A 25,684-nucleotide genomic window follows, 5' to 3' on the forward strand; every position below is an offset into this window, starting at 1 on the left:
CTGCATTTCTTAAGCGTTCCGCTCAGACGGAAATGGAAATGCAGGCGACGTTTAAAAATTAGGTTAACATATAGCACTGCAAAGTGTTTAAGCAAAAACAAAAGCAACAAAAAGCGGCGAAGACGATTGCGCATTTGCTTTGTGAGTATATATGTATGTGACAGTGGGTGCGTGTGTATGTGTAAATTTATGTCTGCAGCGCTGGCGTTGTTTGTGCATGCCTTTGTGGAGCGCATAACCTGCGGTCAACACATAAATTTCAACAAAAATTTGTATATGTATGTGTGTGACTTGGCGGCTCTGGCTTACACAGTTATACAAACTTTGACTTTCAAAGTGCAAAAATTTATTAAAGTGAAACTAGCATAGGCATTTCTTTATAAAATTTGTAAAATTTAAATGTATGTTCGTGTGTATATATGTATATTTAGTCCCATAATTTCTTGCGCTCACTCTTACCATAGTTAAGATCTTCCAATTAAGTCGACGCTAGCGACAACACAGGCAACCGCAGTATGCTTGTGGTCTTTTAGGCGGCACTCGGCGGTCTTGCTGAGTATAACTGTATATAGTATATGTAACTGTAAATATGTGTTTATAGTATATACACACAGACCTCACTGTAATCATGATAACACTGAATTATCGCAGCAAAATAGGCAAGCGAACGACTCTAGTGCAGAAAAGGCTCTCTAAAACTCGGAAGTAGTATACTTTTCGCCTTTATCGATTGCTTAGAAGTTTGCGCAGATAGCTGTGTGTGGTTTATTCTTGCATACTTTGCTCATAATTAAAAATTTAATAAAACCCTATATGCATTCTACATACATAAGTACATAGTTAATTTTATGCTGAACCCTTACGAAATATGTATGCCTTTACAAAAAAGACAAAAAAATAATAATTAATTAAAGAGTTAAAAGTCATTGAATTGTGAATTTTGTTGCAAAGTAACCGCAAAGCTTACACTTATACACACAAACTCCATATTATAGTATTTTATAGGAAAAAGTTTGGTAACCCAAATTATGCACGACTTGGAGGAATAGCACAAATCATTCAATCAAGCAGCCGGCTTTGAACGGTTGGGTTAAGCTAAAGGTTCAATGATTTTCATTAAGCATCAAAAATCACTAGAAGGTAGAGAGCTTTCATAGCAGAAAATGGCAAATGTTTTTGGAATGCAGAGGAAGGAATTTTCAGCTACGAGAATTTGTAACCACTGGAACAAATATTTTTGGTACAGAGCAAGAAATTACAGAGAATATTTGCCTCCTCAAAAATACATACAGACTGAAACATATACATAATTAAAGTGGAACGAAGAAAATTATCTTATCATATTCCGAAATTGGAACAGTGTGAAAGGTTATTTGCCCTTAATATGAAAATTTATATGCAAGAGCACTAAAATAAGAACGAAAGCTCTGATGAAAGCATTGACTTTAGTGTGGTAATTGAAAAATAGCTGCAAGACTAAACAATTCGGTGAAAATTTCGCTGTTAAAAACAAAAACTTTTGGAAATAGTTGAAGAAAAAAGCTCAATTAAGTGCAAACTTCGGTGAAAACTCCGGTGAAAGCTTCGCTAGCAAACAAACAGTTGTAATAATCTTAAGCGAAAAGTAGAACTTTTAGTCTAGGGATAACATATTTAAAGACACCAGTAAGTTAAAAGTTCTGACTTACGCAATATATATTAAAAAAAAACTATAACAAATGAAAGCTTCGGTTAAAGCTTAGGTATAAACAAGTTATATATTGCTATAAGCATGAAAGCTTCGAATTTTAAATAATTGAAAGAAAATCCTAAAATTTTTGGTAAAGCTATATGAGGGCTGCTATATATATTCTGGCCTAGGGCAACACTAAGTATTGCCAGGTGCAATCTGACATTTCCATTGGAAAGTTTGACATTTTTTAGCATAACATCACTCGGAACGTTTTGTCATTTAATCGTGAATTGTTTTATTTGCAGGGAATTAAAAAATTCATCTCGGCCAAAAAATGGAATTAACTCGTGAACATTTTCGTGCGATCATTTTTCACAACTTTCGACCTGGATTATCACGACAAGAGTGCATCGATGAACTAAAATCTTTGTATGGCTATGAAGCACCATCCTATAGCACTGTGAAAAACTGGTACAACGAATTCAATCGTGGCCGACGCTCGCTCAAAGACGAATTTCGTGAAGGTCGTCCAAAAACAGCCGTTGTGCTAGAAAACATCGATGCCGTACGTGAACTGATAATGCAAGACCGTCATGTAACATACCTTCAGAAAGAGGCATGCCTATGCATTTCTCCCACCAGCATACATTCGATATTGCATGAACACCTGGCCGTAAAAAAGGTTTGTTCTCGTTGGATCCCGCACAATTTGACAATCGTTAAAAAAAAGGCTCGTGTGGATTGGTGTAAAGAAATGCTGAAAAAATACGATCGCGGTGCTTCAAAAGACGTTTATAAGGTCGTCACAGGTGACGAATCATGGATCTATGCGTATGAGCCCGAAACAAAACAGTAATCGACAAAAAAAAACCCTTTTTGTTGTTAAATATGCCTATTTACATTATTAGGCCAGAAATAAATATAGCAACCTACGTATTGGGATACCAGATATTCTATTTATAAAAAATTTTGAATGCTTTGACTTCCAGGAAGGTGAAGGTTGTTTTGAGATACATATTCAAGGAAACCAGTATGATAACAGCTTTGACTTTCACAATGTATTAAAAAAAACTGCTACGGTTAAAGCTTAGATATAAACAAGATATATTTATATCATGAAACCTCCGATTTTTTAAATAATTGAAAGAAAAACATGAAATTTGCGGTGAAGCTATATTGACTTCCCAGATATTTTATATGGAAAGTATTTGAAAACTTTGACTTCCACGAAAGAGAAGGTATACTAAGATACCACATATTCTATGCGGAAAGTATTTGAAAGCTTTGACTTTCAGGTAATATCAGAACAATGATAAGTGGTAGCTTCGATTAAAGTTTAAGTAAATAAAGTTATATTTCGTATGATAAATTAATGAAAGCTTCGATAGCGTAGTGAGAGACTAGATATTTTTGGTTAAAGAATATTGATAACCAATATATTCTAAATGGAAAGCATGATATTAACCGTGACTTCATCGTGGCATTAAAGAATATAACTTAAGTAAGTGCAATTTTGACCGAAATTTTGATAGAAATATAATAATTCATTTCGAAACTATGATGATAGCTTCTAATTGGAAGTCATTTAATGAAAAATGTGAAAGTTTAATTAAACTCATATTGAGGACCAAGCTATTCTAAGTTGAAAGTTGATGAAAGCTTTGATTTCAACGCGGCATGCTAAACAACTTTGGCAAGTGAAAGCTTCGCTAAAAATTCAGATAGAAACACTATATTTCATATGGAAAATACGATGAAAGCTTCGACTTTAATACTAACTCATAACAAAGCTATTATAAGAGAAAAAAATTAAAAATTGAAAGCTTGGCAACAAACAAGCTCTGCAAAAAAATTAAAAAGTAAAAATTCTGCTAGCTGTATTAATATCTTAAAATAGCGTAACTGGATACAAAATATTTCGTCAGAAAACCTTATGAAATCTTCAACTTTAACGAGTTAAGTAAATAAAAGTATGATTGGAAAATAAAATGAAAGCTTCGATTAGAACAATGTACACAAAAAAAGTAAAAAGTGAAGGCTTTATTGAAAGAAAATTTTAAGAAAAATTAAAAGAAGTGAACGGTTTTGTGAAAGCTAAGTAAAAAGAGTAAAAACTTTCAGACATTTTTTCAACAGTTTTCCATCAGGAAATAAGAGACGCTTAATAATAAAAGAAGCTCCTGTGATTAGAGTAGAACCCAGCTTACAATATAGTGTAGAGAAAAAAATTGGGAGGAAATTTGAGCCATTTTGTCCAGGGTGAAGAAACCTCATCATATAAGTAAAACAACCAACAGAAAAGCTATTTTTTTGAAAGGGGCTCTCTTCAGTACCATTCGAGAGAACTATTCTCCGCAAGTTCATTGCAAACATGAGCGATGTGTATCGAAGAACATGAAAGCACGAACTGAATAAGCTCTAAGACATCATAGAAATTATCAAACGCTTAGAAATGAGTGGAAAACAGAAGTAAGGACGCACACGCATTTAATGGCAGGACCAGGTGCTTAGGAAAATGTCTGTACTTTGGATGAAAATTGGCGTGACCTCGCGTACTCGCAAAGAACAGAGGCAAAGATTTCAGTGCCCGGCTCAAACCAAACTACGGTTTGAGTGCCAAAGAAGAAGATAATCGACCCAGATATCAATAAATCTGCAAATTTCAGTGTTGTAAAATTTCGAAACTTTCGAACCTCACTTAACACGAAGCAGTGTGCGGCCTCAACAAAACTACTACAAGGCTTGAATAGCTAGTGAGATAACAGTAATGGTGCTACACTTTATCAATTAGCCACTAATATCAAAAGTCAAAGTTATCCCTCCATAATTGTAGGAAGTCGCGGAATAATCATGGCAACCGCAAATTTCTTGCCTGCAAAAACCGCAGACAGTAAATTGCAACAAAACTAACAACCAAGCACGTACAATACCGCTATGTGCCGTTAATGTGGCAGCAATAAATTCAAGGTAGGCAATGAAAACGACGAAAACAACGCCGCTTCTAATGCAACGAAAGCAATAACGGCGAACAACGACTGCTAGCACGAGCGCAAAGTACACTAACAACAACAACAACAACGAGCTAGTAAACGCGCTGAAGTGTAAACCAAACTTCAAATCGTGCGCTGATTCCAGCACCGCACTCCCTCCATACACCATTCACCAAAAGCGAAAACATAGAGCGATTCAAGCGCAACCAAAAAAAAAAGGAAGGCGAGCAGCGATGTTGCATACTTTTTGGCTGTGTGTGCATTACGCGCATTTCACTTAACGCAGTCGAATGCGCGATGGTGGTGATGGTGGAGGGGGTGGGGGGGGTTGCCAGAATTAATGAGTATCAATGGAAGAATGCTGAAGGGGAGAGACGTGATTTAGCGTTTAATTAGAGCTCAAAAAATTACAATAGTGCGGATTTTCGCTCTACACTTGAAGGGTCGCTTTCAAAAACTTACGCGCAGCAAATCCGGGTGCGCCTGAAAGGCAATGATGAATGTAGGGTTAATGCGCACTGGGTGAAATGCGTTGAATTAACCATAGAATGAAATGGATATCGTGTGCAGCACATTTTACTGCTGCTTTTGGCTGTGTGTGTGAAAAGTCGAATTTAAACTGCTAAAAGCTTGTTAGTAGTGGAACTGGTTTTTATTTAATTGGATGCATAAAAATAGATTTAAAAGCACGTTTAGGGTTATTTTAAATGCGAGAAGATTAAGTGGAAAAAAATTGGAGTATAAAAAATAATGATTTGTGTGTGAAAGCCAGAAATAACTGCAGAAATTAAAATAGTTTTGAGACACTAACGTAACTGGTTTATATTTAATATAGGCAATTACTGTAATTAAACTGGAAATGGTTCAAAAATATATTTGTTTTAAATTTTTTCGGTAAATTTATATAACAGCTATATGCTATAGTGTTCCGATCTGTACAATATATCCGCAGATTGTAGTATTATATTGGACAATATTATATGCCAAATTTCGTGAAGATATCTTGTAAAATAAAAAGTTTTTCATACCAAAAATTGGTTTGGTCCGAGCAATTTGTATGGCACCTATATGCTATAGTGAACCGATTTGAACAATATGTTTGGAGATTCCTTGAACAATAATCCGTGTCGAATTTTGCGATGATAGTTCGTAAAATAAATAGGATTTCTATACAAGTACTTAATTTTGATCTATCAATTTGTATGGCAGATATATGTTATAGTTGTCTGATCTGAACAATTTCTTTAGACGTTATAGATTTATCTCAGACAATAATCTGTGTAAAATTTTGTGAAGGTATCTGTTCAAATGAAAAAGTTTTCTATAGAAAAACTTAATTTTGATCGATCAGTGTGTATGGCAGCTATATGCTATAGTGATCCGATCTGAACAATATGTTCGCATGTTGTAGTGTTGCTTAAGAAAATATTCTATGTAAAATTTCATAAAAATATGTCCTCAAATAAAAAAGTCTTCCATACAACTTCTTAATATTGATCGATCAGTTTGTATAGCAGCTATATGGTAAGGCGATCCGATATCGGTGTTTCCCACAAATGAGCAGCTTCTTGAGAAGAAAAGAACGTGTGGCAATTTTCAGACCAATATCATAAAAACGGATCGACAAAGAGACGGAGTTGGCTAAACATATAAGTATAGTTTTAGGAGCTTTGACTTTGTAGCAAGTTTAATACTACCTTTAAAGGATATAAAAATAATTCCAACAAACAAAATAGCCGCTAAAGAAAACATTGCAAATCTTCTTTCGCTATGGCCAATCTCGTACTTGCGTACAAAACTTTTCTCCTTCAGCTTTTTGGGCCAACACTTTTTGGCTTTGCTCCCAGTTTTAGATTGCATGGTTTTCACAAATACTTTGGCATCCTTCGAAAGTACCATTTACTGTTTTAGTGTTTGCTTTTCGCTGTTTTTGTTTGTTGTTGCGTTCGATATTGTCACCCATGTTGGCGAGCCGAAAAGTATGCCACACTAAGTGCGTTTCAAGTGCCGCTCTACGGCGCACAAAGTGACAGACGCAGACTTTGCTTCGTTTGTGCGTGTGTGTGTGTGTGTGTGTGGGGACAGGTGGACGGCACATAAGGTGACAGTTGTGGCAACAAATTATACTTTCGAAGGGAAATTGCCACCAGTAGTGTGTTTGTGTTGCGTGAAATCTTCAGATAAGCATATCTTTAGGCGGCAGCACAACAAATTGATGAAATTAGGTTACGAATTCAAAGAGGGTTGATGTCTCGAATGGGGTGAGCCATAGCTAAATCTATTTAAACTTTTCTGTTGTTATTCAGATAATGCTAAGTTGGAGACTGTGTTGTTGTAAACATCAATGTTGTAGACATCAATGTATATGTATGTTGAAATATTATTGGTGCCCTAATAATTTCCAAAAAGCTTAGAAAATAATATTTAAATTATAATCTACTTCAAGCGAAGTTTTTGATCGGAAATTCCAAATTTGGTATTCGGGACTTATAAAAAACACTTTCACTTGAACATTTCACGAAAATTAGTTTTTAATTTGAAATTTTCAATCCCGATTTTGTTTGGGATCCCGTTCTTAAATTTACTGCATTTCCGAAATTTTTGCAATACCAAAACATATTACTGATAATCGTAGTGTAAAGGCATTATATATGTACATACATACATACATACATACATATGTAGTTGAGACTGATCGGACATTGAACAGATATTCATGTGTCAGACATTTGTAGATCGGTTTCGGAATTTTCAAAAAACAATGTAATGTTAAAAACTTTTGCAAAAACTCGTTTACATTTTTAAATCGTAAATCCCGAATTATTCTTTTCGGGATCCCGAAATAAAATTTACGCCATTTTTCTGATTTTTTAAGGTTTCGATTTCCGGGATTTTCATAAAGCGATTTAATTTTGGAATTTTCATACTCGAATTATATTATTCGGGATCCCGGAATTAAAATTAAGGCATTTCTTACGCAGTTTACATATACATACATATGTATGTATTTGTTGTAGAATAAATAAATTATGAAAGATACATAGGCAGACTCATTCAAGATAGATTAACTATTTACAATGTAAATCCGACTCATTCAAGATACACTGTAAAGTTTTTGGGTCGGGATTTTGAAATTTTATTTTTAAGAACTTTCATAAAATACACCAGTGTTTTAGAAATTTGGCAAAAAATAGCTTATACTTTAAAATTTCAAATCCGGGATTATTTTGTTCGGGATCCCGAATTAATTTTTTTTTAATTTTTCTGATTTTCTGTAATTTCCGAGATTTCCATGAATTTTTCACTTTGGAATCGCGAATCCGGAAGTATTTTTTCGGGATCCAGAAATTTCTTTTATAATAAGAATAAAAAATTTTATTTAAGCGGGATTTCGATTTGCAAGATTTTCATAAATCGTTTCACTTTGTAATCGTGAGTTCCGTATTATTTTATTCGGGTCCCGAAATTTCTTTTTATCAAGAATAAAAAAGTTATATTTAGGCAGGATTTCGATTTCCGAGATTTTCATAAATCGTTTTCACTTTTGAATTGTATTATTTTATTCGGGATCCCGAAATATTTTTTTTTGTCAGGAATAAAAAACTTATATTTAAGCGGGATTTCAAATTCCGGGATTTTCGTAAATCGTTTTCGCTTTTGAGTCAGAATTCACAACAATTTCGAAATTTTAAGAAAATTGAACTGCAAAAATAGTGAAGCAAATCTCATAATCCTCATTAGATATGTTTTAGATATCAAAGCTTGAAAACACTACGGCAAGTCCATGTGTTCAAAGTTGAGTTTTCGCAATTCTAAACAGCTTTTAACTTTTAGTGGTTTTAAATTGGGTTAGAATAGATTGTGGAATTCATATGCAAGGGGCTTTATAAAAGCTTTCGCTACTTTTGGAGTACAAGTGCTTCTAAACGCGAAAGATTACGGTGAAAATAGCCAAATTATTTTTAGAGAAATATCAGAAATGTTGCAGAGTGGTAGACTGTCAGTACTATGGGTCGGACGGAGTAGTTTCTTGTAGAAAAAAATTAAAAAACGAAATCAGCTAAGATTTTAGTTTAATCCTCAAGCCACGACAAGATAAGATTTATTTTTAAAATCGATTTCTTTTTAAGCTTAGGGAAGTCGCAACTAATCAAAATAAGAGCCGAAACTTATAAATTGGAAAAAAATAGACGAAGAGATATGTGAAGCAGAGTTCGTTGCGACCATAAATAGTGAAATCTCGAACACAGAAGCTCATTATTGTCTAACTCGATTTTCTTTTTTATCCAATAAGAGAACATCAAAAGCGTAACATCTAAGATAGAAGCTCATTTTTGTCTAATAAGATTCTCTTTTCTATCCGATGAGAACTTTCCTCTATACAATATACATACATTTTCTCTATAAATTTCGTGTAACTACCAATTTTCTTCAAAAACTTTCAATGCCCAAAGCTCCAGCCACAACCACAAACAAAATTTTCTGCGAAGGGGAGCAAGGAACCCCAAAAGTGCGCAACTCATTACTTCCATGCAATGCAAGCTAGCGCTCATATTTTGTGGGGCGAACGAGCAAAAGGCCCATCAGCAGCAGGTAAGTGTGGTCTCAAGTACACTTGCACTAGAGATGATAACCACTATTTGGACAAACTTCGGGCCAAATGGGAATCGTGCACAGTTGGCTTATTTGCTAAAAAGATACATATCAGCAGCGCGCGGCGACATTTCAACGTCTTTGCATCTAATAACCAAGTTGCCAGTTCCACTTAAAATGCGATTTTTTTCGCTGTTTGCCAACTCGGAACTTTTTTGAGCGAGTGCGACGAGCGCATAAGCAGCGTCACTCGACTGAAATCAGGTCAACATTCATTAATGTCACGTTGCCAAAACGAAAATCTTTTCAAAAGATTTCATGTATTCCACGGTCTTCTTTTTTGTGTGCGCATGATGTTAGAAAAAATGCCACCCTTTCCAGTTTTTGCGCTTCAGCGAGTAAAAACATACACACACTCTTACATATATGTGCATGTTCGTGCATTGCTTACACTTCCGCTCATAGAAAGCGCACACAAAACACAACGCGAACTCGCTGTACCGCAAACCGCTGCCGCCACAGCATCAACAAGCGCTTTCAAAATTGCTGGTGTTGTTGTTCTTGGCTCATGTCGCAGGTGGCTCTAACGGTGCAACAAAATGTGTGCACATTGCGTGCCACCACGTTGTTGCCGTGTCCTACTGCCTTGTGAGCGTATGCGGTCGCTTGCTTGGCACCGATTGCCTGCAAGCGTTTGCATTTGTGCGGTTGTGTGTGTGTGTAAAAAAGCTGCGCTTGTTCATGTCAAGCAATTTCATTTGTGCAACACTATTATTATTGCATTTCAATTCGTTTCGTGTCAACCTTATCTTAGCGCAGCGCTTTGAACACACAGACAAGCGAAGAAGCATACTTTTAGGCACGCCTACTATGTATGTGTGAATACATGTGTGAAGTGAACTATTTGGCCGATGTGTCGATGCAGCCTCGGGGCGCCAAGTGATTTTTACACACACACACATACAAGTATACAAACAAACTAATACACTTTATGTGCTGTTATGCTGGCCGCATGCGCCACATGTGCAACATTCCTTCAAAATGTTGCTATTTTCGTTTTTAAAAATCAACAAAAAAATATTGTGAGTATTTACTGTTGCGCATTGAGGTACAAAATGTCTGTGCGGTAACAAATAAGAGCAAATACAAGGCTATATGTGCGTGTAAGTGTATTATTGCACATTTAGCGCTATAGACATCGGTTGCTGCGTAGCAGTTGCATGCCACTTCGACTATGGAAACACATATTTGTGTTTATTTTGCACAAATATTAGATTGCTTGCTGTCTTTAAGTTAAATAATCAAAACCATAGATTTGAAGAAAGCGCACACAATGCTGTAGTGCATAAAAATAGCAACAATAATAATATATTTACATCTAAATGTAAATATGTACATATGTATGTATATATGTATGATGGCAGTTAAAAAAATCTGCGCATATTTTTAAAACACACATACTATATCAACACTTTTTATAATTCGAAAACAATAATCGAAAGAAGTAAATCAATCCCGAAATATTTTTTTTCGGGATCCCGATTTAAAACTAAATGTGCATATTTTTTAAACCACGCAAATCAGCACCTTTTTATAATTCGAAAACAATATCCGAAAAAAGTAAATTTATCCCGAAATTTTTTTTTCAGTATCCCGAAGTTGAGAATAAGTGTGCAAATATTTTTTAAGCACGCACGACAGTACTTTTTTATAATTAGAAACAATATTCTAAGAAAATGAAACAATACCGAAATTTTTTTCGGGATCCCGAAGTTTAGAATAGGTGATCAGATATTTTTAAAACACTCATATCGGCACTTTTTCCCTCAAAGCTTTTTTTCGGGATCCCGAATATAAGTAAATCAATCCCGAAATTGATTTTTTGGGATCCCGAATATAGAAATCCTTAAAAATCCAAAACTAATGTAAAAAGACATTAATAATACATCTTATAAAACTTGAGATGCCTTATAAAAGAAATGAAGACCACTGATCTATTGTATTGATATTTGAGAAAACCGTGATCTCGAAATGTGGAACAAAACAAATCTTCCGAATTAAGAAATTCGTAAGCATACCAAAAACCACTGTCGATGTACATACATATTTTTATATTTTTGGTAATTCACTAGCAATTTTGAAATCCGACCATACATTTACAGGCCACAGATGCTGAATATGTGGACCTCAGTGCCAATGCCTGTCTTTATAGCCAAAATATCGGTCATTTGTTGAACACTTAACGAAATTCAGACAGCGCCTTTTCCTGATATTAATGACCGCTGATGTCAAAAATGGACAAAATTGGCTATTTATCTGTAGACTTCATATACCTAATACCCGAAATGTACACATTGATAAAACGGAATCCCGAAAATAAATTTTTCGATTGCAAGTAATATTATTATCTAGAAAACAAACTTTATGCTGACTGACTGTAGAACTGTTTTTCAAAACATCGCCATCTATCAAGACCCCGAATTCCGAAAACCACCGATAAAAAGGAATCCCGAAACTCAATTTTTTTTAAATAATTTTATTGTTTTGGCGATATAATAAACTTTATGATCCTTAAATTTTTTTTTCGAAGAAATTTATTGCTCGAAAAAATTTAAGGATGATAAAAATGTTAAAAAATCCCGAATGAAACGGGACCCCGAATGTAAACTTTATAGTTATATAAATATGTAAATATTATGTTAATTTTGTAAAAAATATGTTTATGGGATCCTTAAAACTGTTTTTTTCGGGATTCCAATTTTTTCACACAAAATCCCGAATTGGACACACCGATAAAACAGGATCGGGAGAAAAAATTGTTTTTGTTGCAAGTAATTTTATTAAATAAACCAATTTTTATGACGCTCAAATTTATTTTTCGAAATATTGCCATTTAACATGATCCCGAATCGCTAAAAGAATTAAAAAACAGGATCATATGTAGATGTAACTTTTTTGTTACATAACTAAATGTTATTATGTTGGCGTTGTAAAAATTATTTATGAGCATTATTTACACAATATCCCGAATTGGACACACCGATAAACGGGATCCCGACTGCAAATTTTTGGTTGCAAATGATATTATACTTATAATGTTAGCCTTATAACAAATTTTAGGGTTTTTGAAGTATGTTTTTCGGGATCCCGATCTTTTTTTCTACGAGTTTGTCAAGTTTGAAAATAAACGTATTATTTTGGCTTTATTAGAAATTTTAGGATTTTTGAAAATTATTTTTCGGGATCCCGAAATTTTTTTTTTTCAACTCGTCAAGTTTGGCGTATTATGCTACCATTATAACAAATTTTGGGGTTTTTGAAAATTATTTTTTCGAGATCCTGATTTCTTTTCAACTCGTCAAGTATGAAAATATATACTTACATTCGTATATACACGTCTATCTAATGTTCAATATGTAATATTTGCCGAACATAAAAGTATACTAGTCAATATTATTGCCCAATACTATTTATTTAACAAAACTCCTTGTTGTGCCCGCTGCCGCCGCCTGCGCACAAATAAGCACTTTGCCATTGGAAATGAACTTTCTTGCTTCCAGGAAATTACCTCAAAACCATAAACGCTCACACACACACACACATTTGTATAGACAATGTGAAAACACAGCTTGTTTGCACAGACATAAAAGAAATAACTGCAAAACGCAGAAACATTTGGAGAATGGAGAAATGAAAAAGGGCCGAAGAATTGAAATAATGTGCAACTTTTTGCGTTAGCATTGCTAACTTTTCAAATTTCAATTTTCTGTTTTCAGTTCTCTGAATGCAATTAAATATTATAAAATCTATGCTATGCTGTGCAATGTTATGCAATGCGGACATGCCAACTGGCAAGTGCAATTGTGTGGCGTTTTGAGGTTATGGTAAACAGTGGTGGGCGGGGTGAAAGGGTGCGAGCATATACATCCATATATTTACCATATATGTATGTAAATTTGTGTATATATGGCATATATGTATAAAAGCTATTATTTGTATATTTATACTATATATAATATACATACTATATGTATATAGGCATAACTGAGGTGCACAAACGGTCACTGTGTTGCCGGTAGCTGTGTCAAGCAGGCGCTGGCAACTTTTGAGAGTTATATTTTTATATGCATACTATGTTTATAGCTATATGTAGATATGTATGCGTGTATATAAACACATAGGTATGCGTATATGTGCATAAAAACATAGGTATGAGTGTGTATATCTGGCAAATATAGCGACACTTGAGAAGCTGCATAATTTTCACTTTAAAACTTTCATAACAACGCTTGGACACGCCGAAAATGCAAAAGCAAACAATAAATAGAACAACAACAATAATAACAACGTAAAGGAACGCTTCAACAACGAAGTAAGCAAAGAAAAATTGTGACAACACAGAGCAACTGCCAACCCGTTGCGTTGACATTTCTCCAACGGTAACAAAAATGACAGCGAACGAAAGAAAAAGAATAAAAACAAAGAAAAAAATAAAATACCGTTAACTTTTATTGCAACGAATACCCTTACTATTAAGCTAGTTTCCAAAGCACGAAATTGATGTTGAACGGTCAGTTTGTATGGATGCTATATGCTATGGTGGTCTGTTCTGAACAATTTGTTCAGCGATTGTAGCCTTACTTTCGAGAATAATTTGTGCGAAATTTTGTGAAGTTATCTCGTGAAATAAAAAAGTCTTCCATACAAAGACTTGTTTTTAGTTAGTGAGTGTGTATGGCAGCTATATGCTATAGTGGTCCGATCTGAACAATTTCTTCGAAAATTGTAGACTTGTTTTGGAAAATAATTTTTGTTGAATTTCGTGAAGATATCTTGTGAAATAAAAAAGTTTGCCATACAGGAACTTGATTTTGATCGTTCAGTTTGTATGGCAGCTATATGATATAATGGCCCGATATCGACAGTTTCGACAAATGAGCCACTTATTTCGAAGAAAAAAGGGTGTGCAAAATTTCTAAGCGATATCTCAAAAACAGACAGAAAAACGGACAGGCGGACATGCCAAAATCATGACACAGCTCTTCAAGTCGTTTAAGATACATACATATAGGGTCTCCAACCATTCCTTTTTGATGTTCTCAACTTCGTGTTAAACTTCATAAACCCTGTTCAGGGTATAAAGGGACAAGTAATGGGCACAACTCTTGGCAATTCACTCGGGCGGCTAACTAACACAAAGCCAGCCAGGACACCGGTCTACGACGGTAACTGCTACTGTCAACACCAAAGTGTAGAGCGGGCAACATAAAAAAATGGCAAGAAGCAGCATATAAAATGGAAATTCATGCTACCCGTAACAAGTACAAAAACAACTACAATACAATACTGCTTGCGAAACTTTAACGAACGGACGCAGCATGCAGCGCAAGCAGGAACGAAGCAGGAGAAGGCGGTAAGGAGTTTACTAGAGTTCCAGGTGACTGCTGGTTGTTGACGCTGGCTGATATGCCTGTGTATATGTATGTGTGCGTGTTTATTTACGTGTATGCGTGTGCGCCAGCAACTGCTTTGACAAGCAACAGTCGCAAGTTCCGGACTTGCAGCGACCTGTGAGACTGCTGGCAGGACAGGGCAGCAGCAGCCGGACCCGGTTGCGCTATGCTGCTGCTACTTTCAAGTGTCTTCCTGTTTTATGTACTTTATATTACAGTTTTTCGCATACACACTATATTTTATATATTTACGTTTTGGACTGTGTCTTCCATGCGGACGCCTTTGTTAACCCATTTTTGCGTTGCCGCTACGGCACTTGGCACACTCGAGCGCCATACAGCACTTGCCACACTTGACACACACAGCGCTGGTATGTATGTATGTATATACATAACGGTGATCTTATATATACTACATATATAATGAAAATGTTAGCTGATGGCACTCACCTGGCACCGACGAGCAGGCTGTTGCCATCCTTTGTGACAAGCTTAAAATGATCCACGACACTTTCGTTTCCGAGAAATTTTAGCACATCTTCAGGACCTGCAGATAAAAAGGAGAAAGTGAAAAAATTAGCAAAAACAGCATAGCAAATTAGTACAGTGCAAAGATAATATAGTATTTACATAATGAAGTGTGTATATAAAAATACTGAGATAGGGAAAGAAAAGGAGATAGACAACGAGTGAAATGGCGAGCGATAGAGAGTGAGCGCCACTGCTTAATTAGGCAATTTAAATTTAACAAAAGCCATGAGCGGCACAGCACTGCACTGCATCGCCCAACGCCCGACGCAAAGGGGCACAATGGCGACGCCACAGGCCACCGGAAGGCGCACTATACTTTCGCCCACCACTCGGCATATGGTGCACAGGGTGGCACATGCTACAAATATCGGACATTTTACAGCAGTGGTCGCAGCTGAAGTATCTCTTTGATGTAGGGAAAGTAATAGTTGACACAATACGCACGAATAAAAGGGCGTAGGTAAGGCAAGATGAGGAGCGGCAGCTGCCGCATGAATTGCCTGACAATGGGGCGCAATTTAATGGCTGAAAAGTCACGAGGTTTGTAGGTATAATAATGAAGCCCCCCCTGCAGGTGTAGGAAGGTGCACTTGTGATGCTGAATGTGTCGGAAGCAGAGAGATAACTCGCTATTTTTGTATTTTTGAACGTATTGTTGCCGCAGCAGCTCATTAAATATTGTTGGTCAACAGCATGTGGTGGGGTGGCATGTTACAATCAGACAAGTTGTTATGGTGAGCTGGTGACAGAATGGTGAAAAGTAAAAATGTGGTGTGAAGTCACGCCAAATTTGAATGATGCACACTAATTGCTAGTTTTTACAATATTTCGTTCATATCAATACGATCAACTGCAATTCTCAACTGGTTTATAAAAAATTTTATATATTCGCGACATGACTGAAGAACTTCTACTAAGTATCTGTTGTGAATGTTGAACTTTAATGAACTACATTAAAGCTTTCCGAAATAAATGTAATTATACACTAGTTAATATACATTTTGACAAAAAAGTACCTGGAAATTATAATCAAATTCCTCGGGTAAATGATATTTAAAAAAAATGTGGTCAAAAAACAGAAAGATTTTTTAATTAAAATTTCGCGCGAAAACCCATTCGTCGAAATCTTTTTTTTTTAGCTTGGTATGACTGTCAGTGATATCTGTGCCAAATGTCACATCGAAATAATTATTATGTGCTTGTCTTTCTAAACTACATAAAGCGCGATTTCTACGTTAAGTGAAATAATTAACAAAGAATTTCCATTTAATACTGAGTGTGGAATCAAATTTCTGGTGCCGGAACGTTCAGAATAACTAATAAAATTCAGAATAAATAATAAGACTAATGGAAAAGATCTTCTGTGATAATATAATTTGGGACTAGAAAAGTGAAAGCACGATTGGTTCCAAAACCACCCAATTTTTTCGAAAAACGACCCGGAAACAGACGACCAATCGGCCGAATATCGTGGTGAGCTGAAACCGCAAAAAGCTAGTCAAAAACCAAGGCTATGTTGACAATTTTCCTTGATAATCGATATGAGGTATACTCCGAGTTCTTTCCGTCTGACCAAACTGTCAAGAAGAAATACTTTTATGTCTTTTACGTCGTTTGGGCGAAGTTTTTCATAAAAAGAGGCCTGAGTTATGCGCCGAAAACTTTTGGTTTTTGCACCACGATAATGCACCATCGCATACTGAATTTTTTTTTTTGTGAGTAGTTTGTAAAATTTTCAATTAATATCGTACCGCAACCATCGTATTCGACTGATTCAGGACTATAATACTCACGGATGGTATCCAATTCAAACTTTATCCAGTAAGTAAGGCAAAAACCTTATTCTTTTTCTAACGCAGTAGCCCAATGTCTCTTAAGTTGAAGTATTGAAAGCCATGGAGTATGTTCCTTCTCTTCCTGCTGAAGGCTGGGCATTCACATATGCAAGTATAATGTTTCTCATCATCCTTCGCGCAAAGCTCTGCCGACTTCATTTTCTGAAGGTGGGATCTTAAGTGTAGGCACCCTGTGATAATTCTTACAATGTTATCAAGCTCCCATTTTGGATGGATAACAGGTACAGGAGGATGGAGTCATGTGTAGAAGTTCACGCAAGTGAGGAAAGTTCTCTGATCGTCATTCACTTGGGAATGGCCAGAACCGTTTCTTTTACATATGGCTCAAGCAGCTCACGACTTCCGGTCTTAGACCAAGTAACCTCTGGTAGCCTAAAAACATTCGTTTAAAGGTGAGCCAAAGTGAGAAAACGAACCATTCCTACTCAGGGTTGTGTACTGGGTTTGGGACCCGCCACGTAAAAAACGTCCCAAATGACAAATTACCAAAAGCCTCGTATAAGAAACCGCCGTTTGATGTCGACCAATGCAAATGCATTAAAGATTACGATTTGAGGGCAAGCACCTGGAATGCCGGGTCCTTTAATTGGGAAGGTACCGCTGCCTAGCCCAGTCCTCGTAAGAGTATAGGTTGTCATCACTGCCCTCCAAGAATGGCAATGGACGGGATAATGACTGAGATGAATAGGTCCTTGTGGCATCTACTACAGTGGATAAAAGGAGCTCAAGTTCGGTGTTGGAATCGTGGTGGGAGAGACTCCATCGCCGAGTCCTGACATTCACGCCGGTGGATGAACATCTGGCCACAATCCGCATCAAAGCAAAGTTCTTCAAAAGAAGGACGATGTGACCAAAGATGCCTTCTATGAGTGATTGAAGCGAACCTATGAGAGCTGCACCCGCTAAGATGTCAAAATAAAGCTTGGCGACTTTAACGCCAGCAAGATATCTTTCACACATTTTATTTATTTAGCGTTAAAGAGTCTCCGACATTTACTTCGCGTAGCTACAAGCTTCGTGGATTACTAAATAAATCCCTTTCAGTCTAAAAAAAGCTATATAGCCAATTATATGAAAGTTAGTCTTAAAAAATTAGTTATCGATATAAAAACGTATATATTTTATAGCTCTAAGCAATTTCAGTTGATTTTTTATGCTACACAACACGGATATGCGATGACATGTGGCTGCTGCATAAATGTATGCGGTGAAACAAATGGCTGATTGAGGAACTTTGTCATTACTTTTTGGCATCATCACTCATCGATGGCAACATCGTTAAGTGCACGCAATGGTCCTTGAAATGTGTGGCACGTCTACAATAACGGCAGCAGCGGCGACGCTACGCAGCACTAAAAGCGACCTCACTACATAAGCAGTTTGCAGCAGCAGCAACAACAAATAAACGACTAGGAGACTTACGAGCTGTAGGAGGACATGTTCACATTTATGTGCGGAAATTTTGCGTTAGAATATTCTACGATTTTTATTTTGCTAGCAAAGCAAACATTGCTGCACATATATATAGATGTATGTGTATGTGTAAGATTTACCGTTTTAACGGCATTGCTTTGGATTTTGCTGTGCTGATCACGTTGGCGGTTCCTTTTGTCATTTCCTTAATGTGACTGCGTTATGGCGGGTCGGCAGCAACGCCGAGCCATATTTATATATGTGGGTGTAAATATGTGTGTATGCATGAGTGGGTGCGGTTGCTGTGTACTCAGCTTCCTTTTCTCATGCGTGTTTGCATTGGCGCTTGTATGTTTGCGTTACGCAACCCGTGAGGCAGTGCGCTGCCCATATTATAGTCAGTACAGCAGCGAGTTTGCTTCCCTATGGACCTTGACTGGTGTGACTGGTGTTATGATTCAGTGTGTGCTTACTGTTACAACTACAACTACAAAAACTATTGGCGCTATTGTCTTTGCTGTTGCCGCCATTTTTATGTGCGACACTTAAATAAGCGCAAAAACGGCGGAAGGTGATGATATATGGCAATATATGTATATATGTATGTGGTAGATTATATGTGTATATGTATGTGGTAGATTATATGTGTATATGTGAGTGTGGCGCGTTACAATTCAGTTTTGCAAGTTCTACGTGTCAGGCGATTGGACGCGGCACTCAAGGCACACACACACATTTATGTATCTATATCTATAAGATGGTGTAGGTGTGTGGTATTGCATGTGACAACATTTATCATAAAATTTAGCAGTTAAAAATCAAAAACAAAAATAAAAAGACAACTTCGGTAGCACTGAAACTAATATACCCTACACAGTAGCATTTTTATAGCTTAAAAGGCTATAAAAAGATCCTTATACTGATTTTGACAGTTCAGTTTGTATGGCAGCTATATGATATAGTGGTCCGATCTATACAATATGTTCGGAGATTATAGCGTTGCCTTGGGCGATAATCTATCCCGAATTTCGTGACGATAACTCGCCAACTAGAAAAGTTTTTCTCACAAGGACTTCGGAGTGATCGTTCAGTTTGTATGGCAGCTATATGTTATAGTTGTCCGTTGTGAAAAATTTCTTTGGATATTATAGCAACGTCCTGGAAAATTATTTGTACTAAATTTCGTGACGATACCTTGTCAAATAAAAAACTTTTCCATACAAGAATTTGATTTTTAACGTTCAGTTTGTATGACAGCTATATGCTATAGTTGTCCGATTTAGGAAATTTGTTTGGAAATTTTAGCGCTGCATTTGCCAATAATCCATACCAAATTTAATGAAGATATCTTATCAAATGAAAACGGTTTTCATATAAAAACTTAAGTTTGATCCTTCAGTTTGTATGGCAGCTATGTGCTATAGTAGTCCGATATCGGCGTTTCTTAGAAAGGAGCAGCTTCTTGAATAGACAAGAATGTGTGCAAAATTTAAGAACGATATATCAAAATCTGAGAGACTAATTCGCATATTTAGTGAAAAACAGAAGGATATTTACCATAATCAACTCAACTCATAACACGGATCATTTATGTTGTATATAATTTATAGGGTGTCCTACGTTTCCTCCTGTATGTTACACACACTTCCTGGCAAACTTAACATATTCCGTTCAGTGTATAACAAAAACAATCGCATATCATCAATTTGTTGGTATCTCCGGCTTTTGCTTCCACCCAACTTTCTTAAAAGTCAAGCATCGCGTTATCGTAAGTCATTTCACTGGAAGTGTATTAGTGTTAGTGCGCGCGCGAGTATATTAAACGGTAAATAGGTGTGTGGTATTGTGGTAATATGAAATATGCGGTTATAAAATTCCGTAACGGAAATTAACGGCACAGCGCTGAATCATGCAAGTGATTTCATGTCGCCGATTTGGCAGTAAAATATAAGAAATAAAATTAATGAAACCAATAAAATCAGGAAACTGTGATTCTCTCGTAATATGTATCTACATATATCAGTTTGTATATGTATGTAAGTGTGTGTATAAATTTGTTCCCCTAGTGGTTAATGTATCATAAGCGCGTGGTTTCTGTCTGTGGCCGCTTAGTTTGAGTGAGTATTTAATGCCAGCACTGGATCATCGAACGGTCTTGATATCTGTGATCACGCATCTTTCCATGAAAAATCATTCCTACTTTAAGGAAATTGTGCCGTAATCGTTCTCACTACAAAACAGTTTTGTATAATAATGGAATATACAAGTATCTCTCTAACCGTAACCCTTCTTTTCCTAAAACTATTCACATAGATCGAGGAAGTTTTCGTACTAAAAGTGTTCTCTCCGTTGAGTTCGATCGTCGTGTAAGGACTGTTTCAATTGCCCTCGAGCTAAAAATTGCACAAAAAATTATTTGGAACCATTTAAAAAACGCTGGAAGTACATATGTATGTATGTATGTGTAGCTCGATGTATGGCTGCCAAACGAATTACAGCAAAAAACCTCTCGGACGGTATTTGCGTCTGCGAATCGCCGCTAATTCGCGGCAATATAAATACATTTCTGGAGTGTGATAGAAATTAGGTCACCAACAACCATGTCAAGCGAAAACGATGGGGGTTAAAGCACAGTGAGCTGAAGGAAATGGTGGCCGAATCCGTATTGATGCCCAGAAAGGTATTGCTGTGTTTGGTGGAAGTAGCAGGGCCAACAATTAGACTGTCTAAAGGAAGCAATCGCCCAGAAGCGACCAGTTTTGGAAAGAAATTGTGTTTCATTAAGACAACGCTATGTCATAGACATCAAAAGTGACACGCCAGAAGTTCTAGGAGCTTGGTTAGGCGGTTCTTAGGCATCCAGCTTACTATATGATATTTCAGACCTAGAAGTTATTATTAATTGTTCACGTTTATGCTGAGTTAATATATTATATTATGGTGGCGAGAAATTTGCTACATCAGAAGCTTGTGAAAATCGATTCTTCCAGTTTATTGCTAATATTGTGAGGATTTCTAAAAGAATGGCATTATGAAATTATTTTCCAAGTAGTAACATGTTGTCGAACTAATGCTGAATATTTAACTACAATCGAATCATTCTGTTCTACATACTTATATAAAATCTTCAATTTGCCGGAAAAATGCTGATTTTTTTCTAGAGCTATAATTGGTGAGCTGTTTCTTCTACACTAAAGTTGCTTTTTAAAAAATGTATAATAAACATGATTCTAAATGGTGGTTTACATGTTGATTAAAGCCCACACATGTAGTCAAATTGCGACAGCATAAGATGAAATTAACCAATGGTCTCAGTTTATGTACAAGAAGGCATAATAGCTTCGCTACTGACTATAAAAGGTTGAGGTTGAGATTAAGTTTAATATTGAAGGTGAGATTCAAATTAAGATTGATATTGATATTGGTATTACGATTGCGATTGAGGTCAAGATTGAAATTAATGGCGAGACTGAGATTGAGTTTGAAATCGAAATTGAGATTAAGGTTGAGATTGAGATTGCGATTCAGATTGAGATTGGGATTCAGACAGAGACTGAGATTGAAGTTGAAACTGTGATTGAGATTGATATTGAGATTGAACTGAGATTGATATTGAGATTGACATAGCGATTGATATTGAGACTACTATTGACATTTAGATTGCTCTCGTGATTTAAATTGAGATTGATAATAAAATAAGTTCGAGACTCAGATTAGATTGAGGTTGAGAATGAGAATAAGATTCAGATTGAACTTAATATTGAGACTGTGATTTAAATCGAAATTAATAAGGAGAATGAGGTTGAGGTTCAGTTTGAGAATATTGCGATTGAGGTTGAGATTGAGATTCAGATTAACATTGCGATTAAGAATAAATTTGAGAATTACACAGAGACTGAGATTGAAATTGAGACTGTGAATGAGTTTGACATTGCAATTGAAATGAGATTCAGATTAAAATTGAGATTGAGGATGAGATGAAAATTGAGAGTGATATTAAGATTACGATTAAGATTGAAAATGAGATACTGATTGAATTAGAGATTGAGACTGTGATTTAAATTGAGATTAGTAATGAGAATGAGATTGAGATTCAGATTGAGAATGATATTGAAATTGAGATTGAGATTAAGGTCGATATTGAGATTAAGATTAAGACTGAGATTCTGTTTGAAATTGAGATTGAGATAAAGGTTGAGATTAAGATTCTGATTGAGATTGCGTTTCAGATTGAGATTCAGACAGAGACTGAGATTGAAATTGAAATTGAGACTGTGATTGAGATTGTTATGGAAACTGAATTGCGACTTAGTTTGAGATTGAGGTTGATATTCAGATTGACATTAAAGTAGACAAAAGGTAGATAAATTAAAAGAGATGGAAAAAAGAATAGATAAAGACGGTTGAGTTTTCTACTAATTACTAAGTGCTTTCGATACGATATTAAGAAAGGTTTTTCTCTCGAGGAAATCCCATTTAATGTCCACTTTTGAGAATAAAGAGATTGAAAGCGATTTTAGGCAACGTTAAAGGGACTCAGACCAAGTGAGGGTCCCACGATTCTTTGATACAAGTGTCTAAATATGTTTAAGATACTAAAAAACGCCAAATTATACACATTTTGTTCATTTAAGGTTCTTCTATACGTTCTACCCATTCTCCTTTAAAATTGCGAACGGTATCTTTTCAAGAATGACAGCTAGCCACATTTGCATCCATTTCATGTGAACAACCGCCATCAGTCTAACCACATTTACAGACCCCGACTGCCGCTAATCCATTTAACAGTTATACGAATAAGCTGAACAGCAAGCAAATGTGTCTTGTTGATTGGTGTCTGCACACACTACTACATACATATATACATATGTACATACGCTAGTACCAAAAACGATGCTTGTTCGTGCCATGATGACACACTCGTGGCTTAACGGTACACCTCAAGTGTGAAATATCCTAAATTATGTGAATGTTTACATGCGTGTCTGCGGATTGCGCATCGATATGAGTAGCTCCACAAATGAAAATATGCATGTGTGTGTGTGTGCATGCGCCCGCGATTTCGGAGCGGATTTGCGTGCGCCGCAAAGGGAATACAAACGTGAGAAATTCATTTCAATATTACGCTGACGCACACGCACATTGGTATGTACGTATGTATCTATATAAATACGCGCTGATATACATAAGTGAATTTGTGTATAAGTGGGCTATACTGACAGTAGCGGTTGTATAAGAAGAAGCAAGCACGAAATGGACGCAGCACCAAATAACAGGTACTTGGTAAATATTTGATAAGAAATGCTTTATTTATTCAGTCAACCAGAAAAGTGGCAACAAATTTACGCCAAAAGAGAATGCGAGCGCTGCGACTTAACGAGTGAACGGCCACAATTTGTAGACCTCACGAGCTGAGATAGCGGTCATATAGCTAACACAAAGTGGAAAGGCGGAAAGGAGTGTGCAAATAAATGGCTGGAAATAAAACGAAGGCACAAAAAAAAATTTAAAAAAATAAAATAAAAAAAAAATCAATAAAAAAAGAATTACAAAAATAAAAACAAAAACGAAACAAAATATAAATAAAAAAAGAATTACAAAAAAATTGCAAAGAGAAGAAAAACGTTAAATTCGGCTACACAATAATAATACCCTGTATGAGTAAAAGTGCATTTCTTGGCGCATAAAGGGGTGCAAAAGCAAAAATACCCTTTTTCTTGATTTAAGTCGATCAGTTTATATGGCAGCCATATAATATGTTGGTTCGATCTGAACAATATTTTCGGAGATTAAAGCAGTGTTTTTTATAATAACCCATACTAAATATCGTAACGGAATCTTTTTAAATAAAAAAGTTTTTCTTATACGGACTTGAGTTTTATCGGTCAGTTTGCATGACAGCTATATATATGCTATAGTTGACCGATCTGAACAATTTCTTTGGAGATTATGGTGATGCTTAGAATAATGATTGCTGCCAAATTTCGTGAAGATAACTCGTCAAATAAAACTGCTTTTCATATAAGAACTTGATTTTGATCGTTCAGTTTGTATGACAGCTGTATGCTATAGTTGTCCGATTCAAACAATATGCTCGAAAATTATAGCGCCATCTTAGATAATAATATATGTAAAATAGTTTGTAGACATATTGTCAAATTAAGCAGCTTTTCATATAAAGACTTGAATTTCATAGGCCAATTTGTATGACAGCTATACGCTATAGTAGTCTGATCTGAACAATATGTTCGGAGAATACTGCAATTCGTTTGACTATAATCCTTACCAAATGTCGTGAAGATAGCTAGTCAAATAAAAAAGCGTTTCATATAAGAATTTGATTGTGAACGTTCAATTTGTATGGCAGCTATATGCTATAGTAGTCCGATATCGGCGATTCCGACGAATTAGCAGCTGTTTGAAGAGAAAAGGACGTGTGCAAAATTTCAGAACGATGCCTCATAAGCGAGTTCGCGTATGTGCATATGAACATGACGAAATCGACTCAGCTCGTTACCGCTGATCATTTATGTAAGTGTGTGTGTACTTTACAGTGTCTCCTACGTTCCCTTATGGTGTTACAAAATTCGTAGCCTGTTTAGGGTATAAAAAAATATATAAAAATAAAACAACTGACCGAAAGGCTGGATTTTTGCTGCCGTCTTGTACGCATTGAGTGAAATTAAAAATTTAAGACCCGCTCTCACTTAAAGGCGCACTGCTGTAGGTGAAGCGTAAAAGACAATAAAAGACCTGAGCGCGCACAAAGGAGCATCTATTACATGGCAAAAAGGAAATCATCTTAAAACATACAAATTAAATATAAGCATTGACTCAGCTGCCCCGCAGGAAATTGCACCACAATAAGAAACCGAAGCAATTTTACTGAATTTTAAAATTTTTTTTGGTTACTTAGAAAATAGAGGAAGGTATTCCGAGAATGTCTTTCAGATTTTATTTATTCAATAAATTTTGAATTTTCATAATTATTATGTTGCTCTAAATATAAAAAAATAAAATTTTTTTCCACAATTTATACCAAAATCTCATATCAACTCCACTTTAATCCAAGGATCTTACTTATTCACCTTTTATTAACAGTCGTATGAACTCGTAGTAACCGTGTTCTATTCGCCATTTCACTACCCGCTAGTTAGCGCGAATCTCTTGTCAAAC

At 35.9% G+C, this 25,684-nt stretch overlaps 1 protein-coding gene across 2 annotated transcripts in view; it reads right to left on the minus strand.

The window, feature by feature from the left end:
* Positions 1-25,684, minus strand: part of LOC120768110 (semaphorin-1A) — a 490,487-nt gene that overhangs the window by 183,680 nt on the left and 281,123 nt on the right. For both annotated transcript variants that reach the window (XR_005704731.1, XM_040094657.1), the window contains one exon: positions 15,159-15,255. Coding sequence is in view for 1 of the 2 variants with exons in the window: in XM_040094657.1 (XP_039950591.1) it covers positions 15,159-15,255 (97 nt within the window). In the remaining variant the exon portion in view is untranslated. The remainder of the gene's footprint in view (positions 1-15,158; positions 15,256-25,684) is intronic.

This window comes from Bactrocera tryoni, chromosome 2, assembly GCF_016617805.1.
Source record: "Bactrocera tryoni isolate S06 chromosome 2, CSIRO_BtryS06_freeze2, whole genome shotgun sequence".
Taxonomy (NCBI): Eukaryota; Metazoa; Arthropoda; class Insecta; order Diptera; family Tephritidae; genus Bactrocera; species Bactrocera tryoni.